General features: G+C 44.0%; 1 protein-coding gene across 11 annotated transcripts in view; it reads right to left on the reverse strand.

The window, feature by feature from the left end:
- Positions 1–19,431, reverse strand: part of Vps13d (vacuolar protein sorting 13 homolog D) — a 225,412-nt gene that overhangs the window by 155,581 nt on the left and 50,400 nt on the right. For all 11 annotated transcript variants that reach the window (XR_015619775.1, XR_015619774.1, XR_015619773.1 and 8 more), the window contains 8 exon segments: positions 18,054–18,144; positions 16,163–16,289; positions 14,277–14,457; positions 10,851–11,033; positions 7,005–7,227; positions 4,187–4,397; positions 977–1,148; positions 700–812 (listed from right to left, as the gene is read on the reverse strand). Coding sequence is in view for 8 of the 11 variants with exons in the window: in NM_001395589.2 (NP_001382518.1) it covers positions 700–812; positions 977–1,148; positions 4,187–4,397; positions 7,005–7,227; positions 10,851–11,033; positions 14,277–14,457; positions 16,163–16,289; positions 18,054–18,144 (1,301 nt within the window). In the remaining 3 variants the exon portion in view is untranslated.

Below are 19,431 nucleotides of genomic sequence, written 5' to 3' on the forward strand. Positions count from 1 at the left end.
CCTAGGGCTAGTAAAATAAGTAAATACATAAATAAAGCAACAACAGCAATCTATCTAGAGAACTAGAGCATCAGCTGCCCCACTTAGAGGACAAGGGAGGGCTTTCAGGGCAAAAATACAATGCATGCTTCAAAATCCCACTCTGTATTCCTACACCACAGATTTCAACTAGCCAGCACATGCCCATAAAGGAAGCAGTTGCTATGTTGCTTCTAGAGGTTTCCAAGTAGGGAGCTCAGCCCAATGCTGCCAATTTTCAAAACAGTTCTCATTCATATTCTCTATCTGTCGTCTGCCTATCTATATCTGTCTGAATTCTCTCCATTTTAGAGACTGATACTTTTTTTTTGTTTTTTGTTTTTTTTTTTTCCGGAGCTGGGGACCGAACCCAGGGCCTTGCGCTTCCTAGGCAAGCGCTCTACCACTGAGCTAAATCCCCAACCCCCTGAATTCTCTCCATTTTAAAACATTGACCCATGAGGCAGTTACCAGTGGCACTCTGCCCACAACTGTGCTAAAACTGTACAGACACTGGGCAAGGCACCCCATTCCCCACACCTTAACACTAGTGGGACCGCGCTCCAGCTCCAGTGTATCAGAACACTGAAGTGCCACCTGAGCCTACTCCAGAGCTCTTTACTCTTCAGTCTGCCCTGTACAGGGGTACACAGTTCCTACAAGTGTTGAACAAAGCCTTACCTGGCCAGGGAGCCAGTGCCTTCTTTTCCTTTTGGGTCCTTGAGCTCCAGGCTCACGTTCACCATGTCGATGAGAAAGCACATGCAAGTGTACACCTCTCCACTCAGCACAGTCTGTAGAAGGAAATGCTGGTCAGCACTGGAGTGATAAAGTCTAGTCCACTCACTGTCCCACCACTTCCCCGCTTCTGCTCCCTGCATTCTTGGAGGAATATGCACACAGGTGACCTTCAGTTGAGACTACGAGCTTGGAAGAACATGCTGTCGGTCTCACTCACGTGAATCCTTGGATCCTGCAAATCATAAGGCCGCATGAAGTCTTCTATGGGCTCTCCCAGGTTGTTCTCCAGCAAGCCTCGGATCAGCTTATATTTACACAGATCCAGGGAGCAGTGCACAGAGGACAGACTGCCATGGACAGATATGTCTGCAACAGTGTGGCTTATTTCTCTAGGAGAAAAAAGGAAGCCATGCTCAGAAATAAGTCACTAACTGCCTTGGCACAGCACAACCAAATGTAAGGCTATAATGTGGCTACCTACATTATCAAGCAGTTAATCTCAAACTTCCAATGGCAAAAACAGTCATGTATCTCTCAGCGTGCACAGCACTGTGTTTGCCATGCTTTAACTACATAGAGGGTCGTAGCCCCCAAATGTGCAAGGAAAGTAATCCTCGAAGCTAATGAGCTGGGGATCTAGTCCAGAAAAACTTGTCTGGCACACATGGGCCCAGGGTTCCATCCTAGCATGCCAAGTAAGTATACACACAAATGTAAACATATACATGCCAATACACATGAGCTAATTAATTCATGTTTTCATTTTACATACTGGATGTTTTACCTGCATGTGTGTCTATATGCCACATGTGTGCAGTGCCTACAGAGATCAGAAGGAATCGTACGTACATGACTACTGGGTACAGTTATATGGGCTTTTCAGCTACAATATGGGTGCTGGAGATTGAACCCAGAATCTCTACAAGTGCAACCATTGCTCATAACTGCTGAACCTTGTTTCTAGCTACACATTTTGGGTTTTATTTTTTACTTTTTAAGACAATCTCACACTACAGTCCATACTGAACTGGAACTCATAGCAATCCTCTCACTTCAGACTCCTGAATACTGTGATTACAGACAAAACCACACCTACACCAGACCTAACTAGTCTAGGATCAAGAAAAATCTCACAAGACTCAAATAGCTTAAATATTCCAGTTGGGGAAATTGCAAGGACCAGATGCCCAGCTCTCATCTCCAGCTCCCAAAGTAGACGGAAAAGAAACGAGCCTTTCCTCCTGTGCCCTCTTGGGGCAGGGTGGAAGAACAACACTCATTAGAGCACCTGACACATTACTAGGAAGACCTGGAGTGATACTAAAGATGCTCAGGGCTCTAGGACACACATGTTCATGCTAGGACTAAAGCACTCTCCGCCTCCCATGGCTGCAACAGGCAGCCTGAATCCTCCAGACACTATGCCAGAACACATAACCCAAGGGCTGGGTTTAGAGTGGAAACTGTACATTTCTATATTTAAAGGAAGAAAGGGGAGGGAGGAAGGAAGGAAGGAAGGAAGGGAGGGAGGGAGGGAGGGAGGGAGGGAGGGAGGGAGGAAGGAAGGAAGGAAGACCTGTTCTGGTGCTGTAATACAGCTTGATGGTAGGGTATTTGCCTAGCATATACTGTGACCCTAAGTTGACACTTGGAACTGCCAAAAATAAATAAAATTTGACTTGCCTGCAAGGAAAAACCTATATACAATAGTCTGTTTTGTATTGTTTTGATTAATGAATGGTGGGGGGTAAGATGCATGCATGCTGAGTTCAGGTATCCAAGGAGGCCAGAGGCATGGGATCTTCTGAAGCTGGAGTTACAGAAGGTTATATAAGTCACCTGATCCAGGTGCTAAGAAGAGAACTCAGGGCCTTTTAAAAGCACATGCTCTTAACCACTGAGCTCTCTCTCTAGTCCCACGATAGAGTTTAAACAGAATAATAATGCAATCAACAGAGGACATCAGGGAAGCCTACCAAATGGTACACTCATGGGTGGGGAGCAGACAGCACATCTGCTGGTGTGCTCTTGCTGGGTTACAGAGTCTCACTACCCCACATAGCACACAGGAAGTGGGAGAACTTTACAGAAGTGGAGGACAAAAAAAGCACCTTTTAAAAACCATTGCTTGCAAAGAAAAACAATAGTTCAATTTCTAAATAAGAAGTTCTTAGGATGGCCAAGCTAGGCTAGCCAAACAGAGCGCACACCAACCATTACTGGACAGCAGCCAGGGAGCTCCGGAATAACAGGTTCCAGAGAGAAAACACCCCAGTGTGCTAAACTGTAGCAGTCATCTGAAGAGAAGTGGAAAATGGCATAAAGTGAGTCGCCCAAACATGGAGACTGGAAAGGGTCTAGTAAGTCCCAGCCAGGTAAGGAGGTTATTTTTCAGAGTGACCTCACTGCAAGTGTCTCTGTTTGGGACTTGTTTATAAACTTTCATCTGTGTACGTGTGTGCATGTGTGCATGTGAGTGTAGCTGTTCATGGAAGCCAGAAGAGGACATCAGATTCTCGAGAGTTGGAGTTACAGATAGTTGAGAGCTGCCTAGCATGTACAATAGGAACAAAACATGGGGCCCCTGGAAGGGCAGAGAGCTCCCTTAACCACTGAACGGTCTCCACACTCAGCAAATCTCTTTCACGGCTATCTAGCTACTTTCTATCTTTTGCTGAAGTCAAAATGCAAAATGTTGCTTTCTACCAAACCAAAGAACCATAGTGAAAGATGTCACCTACGGCAATCAGTGCTTCCAGTGCACTGGGAGAGAGCCAGACAAGCAGGGACACTCCCTGGGCCACAACCTTGCTAAATACATAGCCAGCCTTTGGTACTGAGCATGACTCTGCTGGCTGGAATCATAAAGTTTCCCAGGCAGTTATGGAGCCAATGAGAACTAAATCAATGATTGCTCTGAACTACAGACATAAGCTTCCTGCACATTAGGCTAACTACAAGGTGAATTGGCCAGATCCCTTAGCCTTTCAGTGGGCTTCCTGGTGTGGTAGGGGCAGACCCCAGGGGGTCAGTGGTAGCAGGGCCAGAGTCTATTGCACTTGGAATGCTTACTCCAAATGTTCATCTTTTCCAGATATCTTGCTGGCCCTCTACCTCCCTATCTCCATTGAAATCCATGCTAATTTCCAACATTTTTCTCTTTGTTCCCAGAGCAGGGTTGTATCATCTTGCAACACTGTCCCTGAATCAGACAGGAACTTAGAGCTATCTACTCACCTGTCTGTGTCCCTCAACACCGAATCCCTGTGACAACATCGGTTTCTCTTCCATCACGGAAGTCCTCGTGAACAGCTAGCTACTCAGGGCGTCACTTACTGTTCACTGAGTAAAGGAGTGTGGTACCTTACAGCACTCATTTCCAAGCTGCTGAGACTCTACTTACATGATATTCAGAAAAAACACTCACTTGTCCAAATTCCTCTCCACCTGCAATTTCAGCCTGCAAGGTTCAGTTAAGAGACTTCCTCCTGTCTGTCTCACAAAGTAGGAAGGGAAGATGAGGTCCCCACTGCTGCTTTCTGAGGCTTTAGAGCCCTCTCTGGGGTGTCTCTCTGCAGCAAAGATGTCCATGTCCTGGAGATCCACGACAATGCAATCCAGCAGGCAGACATGGTCTTCTACAAGGACCCAAAGAAAAAAAGAAGTAAAAAAAAAAAAAGTAGCAAGCAGAAAGGGCTGGACCTGAGCAAACTTAAGGACCAAAGTCAGTCCATTCTGTCTCTGGAAATCAGAACCAGCTCTGCACTGCTGTCAAGAACCCTATACCGCCTCTAGAGACCCCTGCCCCCAGGGCTAGTGTCAGATCCATACATCCTACTGCCCATCCTCAATACCAGGCCACGATTCTCTTTTCAAACATATACTCTGTGTTTCTCCTACCACTGATCAACCCAAACCACCTTCAGCCTTGCCTACACTTCTACAAAGTATCCTCCAGTACACCTTCATAATTCCACTGGGCCTCATAAAGCCGTTCTTTCCACAAAATACCTGGATAGAAAAGAAAGAGACTGAAATGTTCTCTTCCTTTGGAAACTTCAGTAGCCACATTTCATCCAAAACCCTACAAAACCCCCTGCAAATGCCTGGGAGGCACTACATAAGCCTACAGCCCACTTTTCTGACCTCATTTCAGCTATTTTCCCATTTGATTGCCAAACCTCGGGCATCTTCCAAAAGGCTGCACTCTTTGCTTCTTTGGCAGCCTCATCGGTACTATCATCTTCCCACCTCCATGGGGTCCTCAATCTTCTTATCTTTCCCATAACGTATACTATACTCTATCAATATTTATGGTCATCCCTTATATACTATCTTTAACTACATCTAATATCTACATAGCTAGTATCTTTCTCCTGTAAGTACCATACTGGGAGGAAGCATAAGTGAGGGGATGCTAATGTACTGGGGACAGTATTTAAACACCTAGCCTTAAGCAGGGCCTTAATGAAGAGTTCTTGAGTGGACAGTTGCACTAACAAATATGTAAAACTTATCAGAGCTGGGCTGATCTGTGAGAGAGGTGTAGAAAGGCAATGTCCTGGCCTCAGAGAGACCTCAGGGAGCAGCTACGGAAGTGGAAACAGTGTAAAAACCACAACCGTCATCCAAGACCAAGTACCACACTGATCAATGAATTCTATTTAAAAAACATCAACTGGATGGTAGAAATAATGCTGGAAGAGACACCTTCCTGTAAGATATGCCAAATCTTTGGGTATATTGTACATGTTCACACGTATGTATGTCTGTGTATAGTAACCATGCACATTCACTTGTATGTGGAGATCAATGTCCTGTGTCATCGTCTTTAATTGTTTTATACCTTATTTTTTGAGCAAGATTTCTCTCACTCAACCTGGAGCTTGCCAATTCAGTTAGACTGGCTGTCCAACAAGCTCCAGGGGTCCCCCTGCCTCCACCTTCACAGTGCTGCTATTACAAACATGTTTTGTTGTTGTTATTATTAACATGGGTGCTGGGGATTAAACTCCAGTCCTCGTTCTTTTGTGCTAGTACTTTACTGACCAGGCCATCTCCCTACCCCCTCCAAATCTCTTCTTACAGGCATCTACCTCCATGTCAGTCTGGCTGCATGCCTAACTGTCACTGTCTTAACCACTCACAGACTGGCTTGTGGCACCCCTCCAAGTACCACAGCACTCAGCTCATACACAGAGCTCAGGGACAGAGTCACGCCAGTCTACTGTGCTCTTCCAAAACTCATTGTCCAACTCTACACTTGGCAACCACATGACGAGCCAAATTATGTCATCTGTCTAAACCTTTGCCCCTTCTTCTGTGAGGAGAGATAAACCTACAGCAGGATGACAAGGGAGTAAATCCATGCAAACACAGTATCAGGTTCATTTGTGTGTTCAAGAAAATGCCACAATTATGAACAAAAGTATCTTTCATGAGCACAGCCATTAGACTCTTTGCTTGCTGTGAGGTCCTACAGGGAGTCTACCAATCCGGGCAGACCTAGCAGAAGCAGCTCCCATTCTTCACTGCCCACAGTGCATCCGCACTGAGCTCATCCCTGCTGCCCTTACACATTCCTCCCTCCCAACCCAGGTACCCACTTTCCAATACAGCATCCACCATAGCATGTTAAAAACCCCAGAGCCCAGATTAGGCCAAGGTTCAGAATGACTGATTCTTACATTCACAAGAAGGGCACAGCTACAATGCCAACCCTTGAAAGGCAGAAGCAAGATGAAGAGGTCACAATAGCCTCAGTTACATGTAGAGCCATGTCCCAAAAAGCCCAGAGAATTAAGAAATCCAAAACAAGAGCATGCGTAGCAGGATGACTCAGACCTCTGAGAGTTATTTTATAGTCCTCTGTCCTTACACTCTACACCTCATCGACACTTAGTGTCTTGTTTTGGAGAACTTAACAGTGCCCTATAGGGACAGGGTCTGGATGACAGCTTAGGAGGTCACAGGACTAACTGGGCTATCACTATTTACTGGGAGCCATCTGGACCTGTATGAGTCCCACAGACAACCGACAAACTCTTTATTTCTATCGCATCTTCCAATTGAATCCACTTTAGAAGTTACAGAAGACTAAACCCGCCTAAGACACTCATTCCTCCAAAGCAGCAGGAGGTCTTCACACAGATGCTGTCCCTGTCAGCCTCCACAGTATCAACACATTCCCCAGAGCTCTGTGAAAGAGCCTCTAGACAGTCCAAAGCTCTTTCCTCTTCTCTTACCTGGACTGCTGGAACTTTGACTAATAGGTGGCACAGCCTGTTGCCCACGTTGCTTGATGGAGGCACTGGGTACAAAGTCACTCTTCAAGCTGCCAAGGCCCATTCCTGCAGGAGGCATCATGAATAGCCCCTGTACCTGGGGTCCCTTGGGGTCCTCTGTGCTTGGCATCTTCTTCATACTGTGCTTCATTGTATCTGTTGGAGAAGCTGAAGGCACAGATTCCTAGGAGGAAGAGAAGAAAACTAGAATGCAGAGATGAGGAGATAACAATACCGTCAACTAGCTCAGAAATTATATCCTAGTCCCCAGCTAGGTTCTCAAAGATCCTAGACACAAGAAAGTGAGGCCATGACACTTACCACCACACAAAATTATGGCAAAAATATTACCAAAGATTCCATACAAGAAGACAGTCTTTGGCCCAAGAACAAATCCCAATTTCTGCCAAATTCAACCAAAGCAAATCTCTCAGCCATACAATATATTTACTGCTTTGAGGGGAAGGAGGGCTTACTGTAATTTAAAAAAATATATATCTAGGGGGCTTTATGTGCCTCGCGTATTAGGATGCTTTCCTAGCTTGGACGAAGCTCTGGGTCCAATGCCCAGCACCAAACAAACTGGATGTTGTGGCACACACGCCTGTAATCCCAAATGGCTAAGGCAGGTGGAAAAGTTGATTCCACAAAGTGAACTAGTCACTGGTGTTTTCAACTTCCCTGGGTCCGCATGACCCCTCAGAGCCCTGTTTGTGTGTGGCTTCTGCATCCTGAGACAGCTCCTCTCCCATCACAGGTACTCTCCCTGGGAGTATGAGAAACATGGCTCTCTGGTGTTGCAGCAAGGCTGTAACTCCTCAGCTTTGGGAAAGTTGAAAAGCCACAGTCTCCACTTCCTGAGCAGTGATCAAAACTATCAGTAAAGCAAACTTCCTGCATTCTTCTAAGGAACATTCCTAGATAAATGCTATCATTTAAATGTTTCCATAGTAACACTGCCTGGTATACTTAAACTCCAAAGAGTTTTCCTCTTTTATTTGACTTTTACATCCTCTCCGCAGTTAATTTAAATAAATCAATAGCTTGAGGAGATCAACCCAAAGCTTTTGAATTACTCTGATTTAGAAATTATGGTTTAAGCAAAAGCTATGGTGGAGAAAAAGAAAAGGCAAGCATACGACAAAATCCAAACATGTCCTCAGTAAAACAGGTTCTAGAGGAAACTATCCCACATGCAGGAGGAGTCATAAAACCTGGGGGCAGAGGGCACCAGTGCTCCAGGGATCTACATGAGCCAAGTCAGGAGTATTTGCTGTTCTTGGGCCACTGGACATTGTATTAGACACAGCTTAGATGGGCAAGAACATCAAGGGCAAGTGTCAATGCACAGCATAAGAGAAACGTATCAACTTAGAAACCATCATCAGCACTGAGCTCAGATGAGCTAAATTGCACAGGGATCTAGACAAGACACACTCCACACAGCCTTATGGAATTCCACTGAACAACCACGAGTCTGTATGTAACACAGAAGCTTTCCTGGGACTTCTGAATATAAAATGAGGACATTCAAGAAGTACTCGCCAGGACTAAAAAGGCTTTTAATACAGACCTTCTCCCATACAGGTGAGAAGTCACTCTCCTAAAGCAGCCATACAAACAGTGATAAAGCAGGCTTTGCGTAAAGCAAAGCATTTCAAAGGCTCAGCACTTGGGGGCTTCATTTTGTTTTAAGCATATGAGTATGAACTGAGTACTGAATCCCATAAAGTTGTTTTATTTTATTCAGAATAACTGAGAGAGAGAGAGAGAGAGAGAGAGAGAGAGCGAGAGAGAGAGAGAGAGAGAGAAACCACAGTATACCTTAAAGAAAAGGCAATCTTTGTAGATACTGCCACCTAAAATCAAATCCTCAAAAACAAAGACAGGAATTTTTTTGTCATTAATATTCTATAATTTCTACTGTTATTTTGCTTAACAAAAATTGGAATCATTTTATAAAAATGTCTTAGAATAGTTTAGTGATTCTTCATCCATAGCCAACTTTAGAGCATATTTGTTAGTCCATATACAAACATATATGGCAAAGAAAATGAGCTCGTTCCCTTTTCTGGGAGGGGAGAGAAACAAAACACTGCCACAGAAATAAATTACCATTTCTGACTACAGTTTACCCCTGCCTCACACATTTAGTGTGACCTCATAATAAAGATGTAATACAGACACATCCCAAAGAACGCACTGTCAATTTCTGCCACTCCCTACACCTCCAGAGTGGGAGGGGGGTAGAGACAAAATGCAATCATGAAGAGCTATGGAGCTCCTCTCCGAGATAAAGCACACACACTGGACTCACAGTTGTGCCAAGTGTGCACAACAGAAGGTGAGACTCTAATGCATGCAAGAGAGGCCCCACTGCCCCTGACCCTGGGACATCCTTGCTCTTCTCTTCCAGTTCTGTAATGAGCTAGTGAACCTGATTCCCTGAGCTCTGCAGCTCTTATGGCAACCTACTGGACCTGAGATTGGAGGGGTGTGTGCAAACCCCTAATCTGTTGCTGGCTAGTCATTAACGAGACACCTGGACCTGTGGCTGGTGTCCGAAGTAGGCCCAAGCTAACCGTAGGTGGCTATACCACTTGGAGAATGTCCAGCAGGTTTCTACAAAGTTAGAAAATGGATGTAGAGAAGGTCCTACATAGCTAGTGTCAGAAGTACTATGAAGAAACATGGTTTCTTTATATATGTAAAGAGTTTAGCACCAAATGACATACAGTGGGTGTTCAACAATTATCAGCTCTTCACTCATTGTCCTGATGAGCTTACAATCAAACTTCACCTCATCTCTTTGAGACTTATCTCTTTTCCTAGCTTATTAGCTGCTGGACAACAAGCAGGCACCTCTGGTGGGGATTCCAGGAAGTGCTGTAGTCACACACAAAAAATGAGCTGTGCAGAATAAGCAGAGGACATGAAGGCTGGAGACTAGCAAGGGGTGGGGAGCACGTGCCCTGAGAGTGAGGCCTCACTGCTGTTTAGAAACATCACTCAGCCTCCTACAAGGCAGAAACCGTGAGTGCCTCCAAGCTCAGCTCTGGAGCTCAGAGTCCTCGCCTTCCCAAATAAAGAGTGAAAACGCTGGCAAACCTCATGCTGACCCTGAACAACTCCAAACATAGTAAGAAACAATCACCCAGGTCATTTTAAGATGCAGAGTAGGGTATGATCTAACATTTGCCACTAAGATATGAAGTGTCTTCAGATAAAAACAGGACCAAATCATAAAAACAGCTCATCTAGAAAGGAATACCTTTTGAAAAAAAAATTTACGGGGCTGGGGATTTAGCTCAGTGGTAGAGCGCTTGCCTAGCAAGCGCAAGGCCCTGGGTTCGGTCCCCAGCTCCGAAAAAAAAAAAAAAAAAGAAAAGAAAAGAAAAATATTTACTATTACAGTGTAAGTGCATGATGTGTGGGTGTGAGTAGAGCACCCGAAAATAACTTGTGGGGTCAGTTCTCTCCTTCCACTATGGTTCCAGGAATTAAACTCAGGTGGTCAGGCTTGGTGGCAAGTGTTTTCTTCCTGCTGAGTGATCTTACCAGCCCAGAAACATGTAGAGTACTGTGACAGATGGAAGGCTGATCCCACAGGGTTGTTGGCTCAAACAAGTTAATTACACTTAATGAGGATTACAACATAACACTATTTCAGTTGAAAGGGTTATTGAAATGTCAAGAAATCTCCCAGCCACAGGGCCTCAGAAGTAACAGCAGCCCCTGAGCTGTGGACTGGGGATTTTTCAATTCATATTCAAATGAGAACAGCCACAGACACTGATGGTGGCTTACCTTATCCTGTAAGGAGAAAGTCCCAGGAAATCCAGCAAAGAGAAACTTGTTCTTCACTTTCAACTTTCCCAGATTTGCTACTATCAGATTATTTGATCTAGAACTTTCTGGGATGAGAAGCACAGGGGCACCGGCCTCAATATCCAGAAGAATTCTTGAACAGCGCTGTGCCTGGTCCCTCACCTGGTAAGAAAGGAAAGCATCTTGAAGTTCAGTTAATTCTCCAATTTTATAATCAGACCTTCACAGAGTCCAAAAAGTTTCATAAATGTACACAGCAATTAAAGAACATGAAACTTTATTTGTACCACCAAAGTAAATTAGAATCAAAAACAAACTAATAATGGACAGACCTCAAATATTCGGAAATTAAATTTCATACTTCTAAATAACCTACAGATTAGAGAATAAATCATTAAAGAACTTAAAAAATAATTTCACAAAGATGAAAAAAATATACTATACTACAGGACACATGTAAACCAAGGTAACAAGTACTCTTACCATCTCAGCAGTCTCACCAGGCCTAAGCTGCTTTTTCCTTTTTATCCTTTTTCTTTTCTTTTCTTTTTTTTTTTTTTTTTGGTTTTTTTTGTTGTTGTTGTTGTTGTTGTTGTTTTGTTTTTGTTTTGTTGTTGTTCTTTGGATTGAGTTTTTCCTTTTAGTTTTTCGTGACAGATTTCTCTGTGGCCCTGGCTGTCCTAGAACTTGCTTTGTAAACCGGGCTGACCTCAAACTTAGTGAACTGCCTGTCTCTGCCTTTCAAGTACTGGAATGAAAAGTGTGTGCCACCATGCCTGGCAAACAATCTATTTTATGCACATGTGTGTTTTCCTGAATATACATATGTGCACTGTATAAGTTCCTCGAGTTCAGGAAGGAAAAGAGGAGAGAGGGCACCGGATTCCCTGGAAATGGAGTTACAGACAGTTGTGAGACTCCATGTAGGTGCTAGGAACCAAAACTGGGTCCTCTGCAAGAGCAGAGAATGTTCTTAACCACTGAGCCATCTGTGCTACTTTTTAAAGAGAAAAATACAACTTTGCAGTACAAAGGGGGTTTTTTGGGGGAGGGGGGTTTAGGGGAGAGAGGCATTATAGAGAATGAACCTAGTGCTCTGTCAGAGAGCTACACCCACAGAGAGTCTTAAGTTATTCAGTGTGTGTGTATGTGTGTGTGTGTTGAGGAGGGGGCATGCATTCTATGTCACACGTGCAGAGGTCAAAGGACAGCTCTCTGGAGTTGTTTCTCTCTTTCACCTTTAAATGGGTTCTATGGGTCAAACTCGGGACATCAGGCCTTTATGCAATTGCCCTTGAATGCTGAGCCAGCACTTTATTTGCCTACCCACACTTATCGCTGGTATCATAACTTGTTAGCTTGTTTTCTTGTTGCTGTCATCCCATTAACATACACCAAGAGAGTCATTTTCTTTGGGAACGTAACCACTGTGGGTTACCCATACTCCAGTGGAGTTCCCCCATCCATGTTTACATGAGCAGCTAACTGGGCTCAATGGATTATCAAAACAAGAGAGGAAGTTGAGAGGGTAACTTTTTAGAAGTCTGAGGAGAGCTTGGTGGGAGAAGTAGGGGTATTGATAAAAATACATTGTATACATGTACAAAATTTGCAAAGGAAAAATATAAAATATTTTTCAAATAACTTTTACAACATTAAAAAATAAATAGGAAGAATATCTAGGCAGCATAACACAGGCCCACAATTCCAATGGTTGAGCTACAGCAGGTGGATCACACGTCTAAGGCCATCTTAATTGACACAATGAGCTAAAAACAGCCTGGCTTATACAGTAAGGCACTGCCTCACAAACCAAAGTCTGGAGGTTATAGTACAATGGTAGGACAGGCACCAGCAGGGTAAGGGCCCCAGAGTTCACACCAGCAACAAAGTGGGAGAAATGATCAAGGCATTAAGGATGCCATGACCTGAAATGTCCAGAAAGGTTTCATCCATTTGGAAAATCATCCAAAAGCTTTCAGAAATGACTCCATTAAGGTCCTGAAAGGGTCCAGAAATCCAAAAGTGTCAATCAGAAATCTTTTCTATTATTTTTACCGAGACCTAAAGCTAACCTTCAAAGGAACTTGGAACTGTGACTTAAAGGTGAGGAATCAACCTGCCACATGGACAACATACTGGTAATCAGAAAATACCTCTCCTTTTCTCAGTGAAATATTGTAGATTTATCTCTGGAGGCTTAAACATTCTATTGATCATGGATTAGAGAGATAGCTCAGTAGATAAAAGCATGTACTGCTCTTCCAGAAGACCTGTATTTCTTTCCCAGCATAAACACTGGGCAGCTCACAGCCACCTGTAATTCCAGCTCCAATGGAACAGATGTCTCCAGCTTCTATATGCACATAAATTCATGGGCACATACCCACATACAGATACACACCCATTCACCTAACTAGAAGTCATAAATTTTTAAAGGTCTATTGATCAGGGCTCTGAAAATAACTTAGTGTTTATAGTATTGGATATGTAAGCATGAGGATATAAATTTAGATCTCCAGAACCTACAAGTGTTGATCACATTTAATTGTAATCTTGATACTATCTAGAAGCACGGAGTCTCAAGAAGGGAATATTTACACTGGGTGGGCCTGTGGGAATATCTGGGGTGGCAGGGGACATCTAAACCTATGTGTGAGGACCCAGCCCAATGTTAGCTAGGCAGAGGACCCAGAACTATTTAAGAATGGAGACATCAAGCAGAGCGAGCAAGCAAGTGAGCGTGCACGCATTCATTCATTCATTCATTCATTCATTCATTCATTCATTTCTCTCTGCTCTGGACTACAACAGAATGTGACCGGTTGCCAAAAAACTCTAGCTGCAGTGACTTCCCAGCTATGATGGACTGTAACCTGGATTATGTGCTAAATAAATCCTTTGTTCCCTAAGTTGCTTTTGTCAGGGTACTTTATAAGAAAGGAAACTAGAACAGCATGCAAATGACAGGCTTGGCAGCACTGTACCCCCAGTGCTAGGGAGCAGAGACAGGAGGGTCCTAGTGACTTGCTGGCCAGCCATGCTAATTGAAACACCAAGCTTCAGGTTCAGTGAGGGACCCTACCTTCAGATTTGGTAATTAAGATACCCAATGTCAACCTTTGGTCCCATGTGCCCACATAAGCAAGCATGTACACACACACCTCGCATTATTATTTTATTTTCTTGTTTTTCCTTAGATGCCTGTTTGTTTTCTAACTAGAGACCGAAAGGGTGTGGATCTGGATGGGAGGCGACAAGAGAAGAATTGAGACAAGCTGGGAGAGGGGAAACGATAATCAGAATATATCATAAAAATAAAACCTATTTTCAATAAAAGAAATTTTTTTATAAAGTTCCATAGATCAAATCGGAAACGCAACTTGAAGACATGATGCTACCCACCGTTTGCCCCTCAACAGCAGCTCGCTGGCGCCCTAAGACGTCTTGCAGCTGCGTGAAGTGCTGGATGAAGGCCACCACCTCGGCCTGAAAGCGCTGCGTGTGCACGTACTGCACGGAGGCCATCTGCAGGCTCACACGGATGTCATGCTCTCTCTGAAGCAGAGGGTCCGGCTGCCCATATCTGAAAGTTGGGACAAATAAAGGACTCAGACAGCAGCACAATTTGAGGATTAAAAGAAAACTAAGGTTGCTTTAAGGACTTCTCTTCCAAAAAGCTTTAGCTATTAAACTGAAAAGCCCCCAAAACAAGCCTGTTACTAATTTTTCACACTGTGCTAAGGTAAATGAAAGTGTGGTGTGGCAACCAGGGCAACCAAGAGTGGGTCCCACTGAGCATAAACTCACACTTCCACAACAACCTGAACTGCGTGCACAGCACCTCCTGTTCCTGCCTTAAGGGCTGCAGCTGCTCCCAGCAGAGCCTGGGGCAATATGGGTTTGGGAAGTAATTTTAAAAGCCCTGGAAAATGGAAGCAACAGAACTACTGCTTCAGGGGAAAGGGGTTTCTCAAACCAGAGAGGTGCGTTTCACTCCTTTTTTCAGGGAAATGTAGACTGTAAGGTCGAGTGTGGATTCACACATGAACAGAGGACTTTTATAGTCACTCTGGATCTAACGGGCCAAGATGCCACAGTAAGTGGAAGAACTTCATATTTACTAAGGAATGCACTTTTGTGCCAAGCAGAAAAGTAACAGTTCACATTGTCTCATTTATTGGAGAATCATGTTATTGTGATTATATAAAATAAACAAATCAATCTAAACCTAGAAGTCCAATTTCTCAGGAGCGAACAATAACGTTCCAGTGAGGAGTTCTGAGACCTGGGAGAGAGGGAGGCAAGGGAGATTGAACCCAGGGGCTTCACACATGCTGGCAACACTCTACTGCTAAGCTACATCTTCTGCCCATAGACGGTTTGGTTGAAACCACTTTTCTCAGCACTAACAGAACACTGAAAGTGGGGGTAACCTTACATAAGAATACACATTCTTGGGGTTGGGGATTTCCCTCAGTGGTAGAGTGCTTGCCTAGCAACCGCAAGGCTCTAGGTTCAGTCCCCAGCTCCGAAAAAAAGGGAAAAAAAAAAAAAAAAAAAGAATACACATTCTCTAATACCTCTTAAGAAAACTGAACACCTCATCCAGGAAACCATACTTTAAGGTAAACAGATAGGCCTAAATATACCCTCTAAAAGCCAACAAGGAACTCAATATAAGTCATATTTATTAGCAAAACCAGCACACTCTCATTATTCAGCATGAGCAATGCTCTCAGACTAAAACCATGCCAGAGCACTCAGTGCTATGTGGAAGCTTGGAGACTGCTCAGCTCAGGCCCCCATCACAGACTAGGAAAAGTGGCACATAGAGTAAGTGACTTGCTTTGACTCCAAGTTGGTTGGAGCTGACAGAGCCCAGATCTTCTGATAACTGGGATTATGTCAATCTTATCCCATATTTATAAGGCACTAAATAATCTCCAACGCAAATCTTCTTTATGAAAATTCTATATAAATCAGGAGTCTTCACAAGCTAGAGCTTTTCGATTTTACTTTAAAAAGTAAATTTTTTTCCATTGTTTAATCAATAAGAATTTTAAACAGTGAGCTGACAAGACAGTTTAGTGGATCAAGGCACTTTCTGTCAAGCTTCAAGACCTGGGTTCAATCCCCAGAACCCACATGATGTAAGCAGAGACCCAGCTCTGCAAGTTGCCCACTGTGGAAGACACATAGAAAATAAACAAATGTAAAATAATGTTGAAAAAGAACTCCACAAACAGCAGTGACATGGCACACAGCTAGAGAAGAGGTGCAAGCTTTACTTGAAAGTCTGGAAGATGAGAGCCTCCTCTCCACTTGTGGTGAAGCGTTCTCTGTACAAGTCTCCGTGTGGCGTGAGGTCACTCAGAGACAAGCTCCCGATGCTCCCCTGCAAGGCCAGGTCTCCTTCTACGTGTGTCAAAACCAAAACGTTATTATGGACCTGTTCTGCAATCACTTAATACATCTGAATTAAAAATGATCTACACATGCCTTCAACTTCCATTTTTTTAATCAAACTAAATGTCAGAGGTAAATTTTCAGATGCCAAGACACCAGGAAAACATTTCATGTGCTATTTCTAAGGGTTTCAATGACAAAGTTTAAAGGAGTTGAACAAATCTAAACAACAACCAAGGCTACACAAGCCAGCAACACTGCATACCAGGGGTTAGGGAAAGGAATCAAACTAAAAGCACTGCCAACTTAAAGAGGCAGGATTCTGAGGTCAGACCACTGAGTAGATGTTAGAGAGCCATCACAAGGTCTGTGCACTGAGTTAGGAATTATAAAAGAAAGTGTCTGTGTCAGATGCCTGGAGTGACTTGATAAAAGAGGAAAACAAGCTGAAGCCTGGGGACAGACAGTGAGGACACAGAGTGGAAGTGGGTCTGCTGGGGAGGGGGGGGCACAGCCCTGGGGTGAGAGAATGGAGACAGGTGCTGCAGCACACGCCACTGAAACCAGAGCTTAAAATGATCCTTTCTAGGTGGGGGTGGGGGTTACGGTGGCTCCCTGGTATGGGAGACCAGACTAGTCTACATGGACGTTCCAGGCCAGTTATTGAGCTACTGCTATTCCTACAAGACAAAACCAATAATAGCATTACACAGCTGATGCCATGCTTACCAAGGTATATACCTCTGGCAGGCCAGATCAGCTCCCCAGGGACTCATGACATACATACATACATACATACATACATACATACATACATACATACATACATACACACACACACACACACACACACACACATACACATCATTGATTCCTAATGTCCTCTAACAAAAATGCCATGCTTCTCCTAGTTAAAGACCATTTTTCTTGAATGATTTTCTAAAATCCTATCAGACCATGAGGCCTGTATATTAGCCCATTTCTTCTCCAGTGATGTTTCTGATACCATGACAGCATCAGCATCTTAATGTTCACTGTTGTATTGCACATCCCTTAAGGAAGGAGCAGGGTTTGGGCTTGTGACTTATCTACCCCATTACTTACAACTTGATGCTCTAGTAAGAATTCCAACCCGCAAAATCCCGCCGGAGAGAGGCCAACTTTGCTGCAGTGCCCTACTGCAGACTACTATGCCCTACTGCAGACAACTATGCCCTACTGCAGACAACTATGCCCTACTGCAGACTACTATGCCCTACTGCAGACTACTATGCCCTACTGCAGACTACTATGCCCTCCCTACTGCAGACTACTATGCCCTACTGCAGACTACTATGCCATCTCTTGGCAGCACCCCTATTTAAGAGTACAAAAAGAAGAACTAGTTTCATTTTCTCACCAACAGCCCTTTGACCTGCCTGTCTTCCTGATCAAATTATTAATAGCTCCCCCATTTCACTCTCAAAACTATCCCCATTTGAACAATTTGAACAAACATTTATCTCCCTACACAGAACAATGCTAGGAGCCCATACAATCTTCAGAAGAGTCTTGGAATGGGATAGGAGAGGAGCAGGGAGGAAGTTGGTCCAGTCGCCTGCCTTTGTAATAGACAATGGTGATCCCACAGCCTGGATTTGCGGGCCACCACTGTAAATGATGGTCTTAGCAATTCTCACCATCAAGCCACAGTTGGCCTGTGAGGACAAATAACTTTGTCCTGGATATTTGAATACTTACTAGATCATGAGTGCTTGACTTAGTCCCACTTACCAATCATCTCCATGTGTGCTACTAATTTGGACACATTTGCTTTAGCAAGCTCACTGGTGGCCTTACTCAGCACAAGAGAAAGTGAATGAACCTAGGATACAAGATACAATGCAAAAAGCAAGTTACTGAGGGGACAGGGAACGGCAGGACAGAATGGGTAAGAATGACAACAGGCTTGGAAAGGTAAAGGTAAATATTACTTGTTCAGTGTGTGTGTGTGTGTGTGTGTGTGTGTGTGTGTGTCTGTCTGTCTGTCTGTCTGTCTGTCTGTCTGTGTGTACTCACACATGTGCATGCCTTTGTGCATGCATGTATCCACATGTGTACCTGTGTATCTGGGCTTGTATATGTATATGGAGGGCAGAGGACAATCTTTAGGAATGAATGTTCTCTCTTTTTACTTTTCCTCCCTCTGTTGTGTGGGTTCTGGGAATCCAAACTCAGATGGCCGAGCTTGCTAGCAGGCTACCTCACCAGCCCAAGCCTTACAAGGTACCAATTTCATTTATACCCCAAAGAAGATCTGGTGACAGAGCACATAAGGAAAAAATTCCAACTTCAGATCCGGCCACATTTCCGCTACATTCCTCAGTAGGTGGTAAAATGTTTCATGGTATAAAAACAAGGTTTCCCATCCTAAAATCCATCATTAGCAGTGCACAGTTCTGTAATGACTCACAGATCTGTAAAATCAGGTCTCATCTATAAAATCTATGCAGACAAATGATAAAAATGACCTGGAATACTGCCTAATACCTTTGAGCCTGTATTTAACAGAGGTCTCTGTTCAGCAATTGGACTTCAGAAGGACAGGGACAGAGACCTCTGTGTTAGGAATGGAATTCTCTAACAGAGGCTTCATTACACTAAAGTAACTCCAGAAAACACAGTTTATTATGTCTAAGAATCTGCTGGCAGGCGCCCAGCTCTTCTGCCTTAGAGGTCAGGCACTGAGAAGATGGTGCAGGAGATGGAAGGACATGTGTGCCGGCAACCTTGTCCTCCAAGTCAGACAGAGTGGGTGTTCAGGATTTGCCAGGTGGGTAAGGAACTCCAAGGAAAACAGGGAAACAAAGGCAGAAGGAAGAAGGTGGAAGGAGCCCTGTAGTCAGAGCAATGGCTCGTTGCTGTCATTGCTCTCACTCCTCTGACAGGGCCACAGAAGGATGGCAAGACAGCAGGATCCCACGAAAAGGCAATAAAATCCCTAGGCATCAAATCTCCAAAGATCAGATATCCTAGGTGTAAAAATGCTCTGTGGGAAGGAGCCTAGATGTCGCTGCCTGAACCTACCTCATGGCATGGCACCTTCACATCACTGAGAAAGGACCAGCTCTCCTGCCTCCTGACTCAAGAGTGACAAGAAGCACTTGCCACT

This window comes from Rattus norvegicus, chromosome 5 (assembly GCF_021556685.1).
Source record: "Rattus norvegicus strain SHRSP/BbbUtx chromosome 5, alternate assembly SHRSP_T2T, whole genome shotgun sequence".
NCBI lineage: Eukaryota > Metazoa > Chordata > Mammalia > Rodentia > Muridae > Rattus > Rattus norvegicus.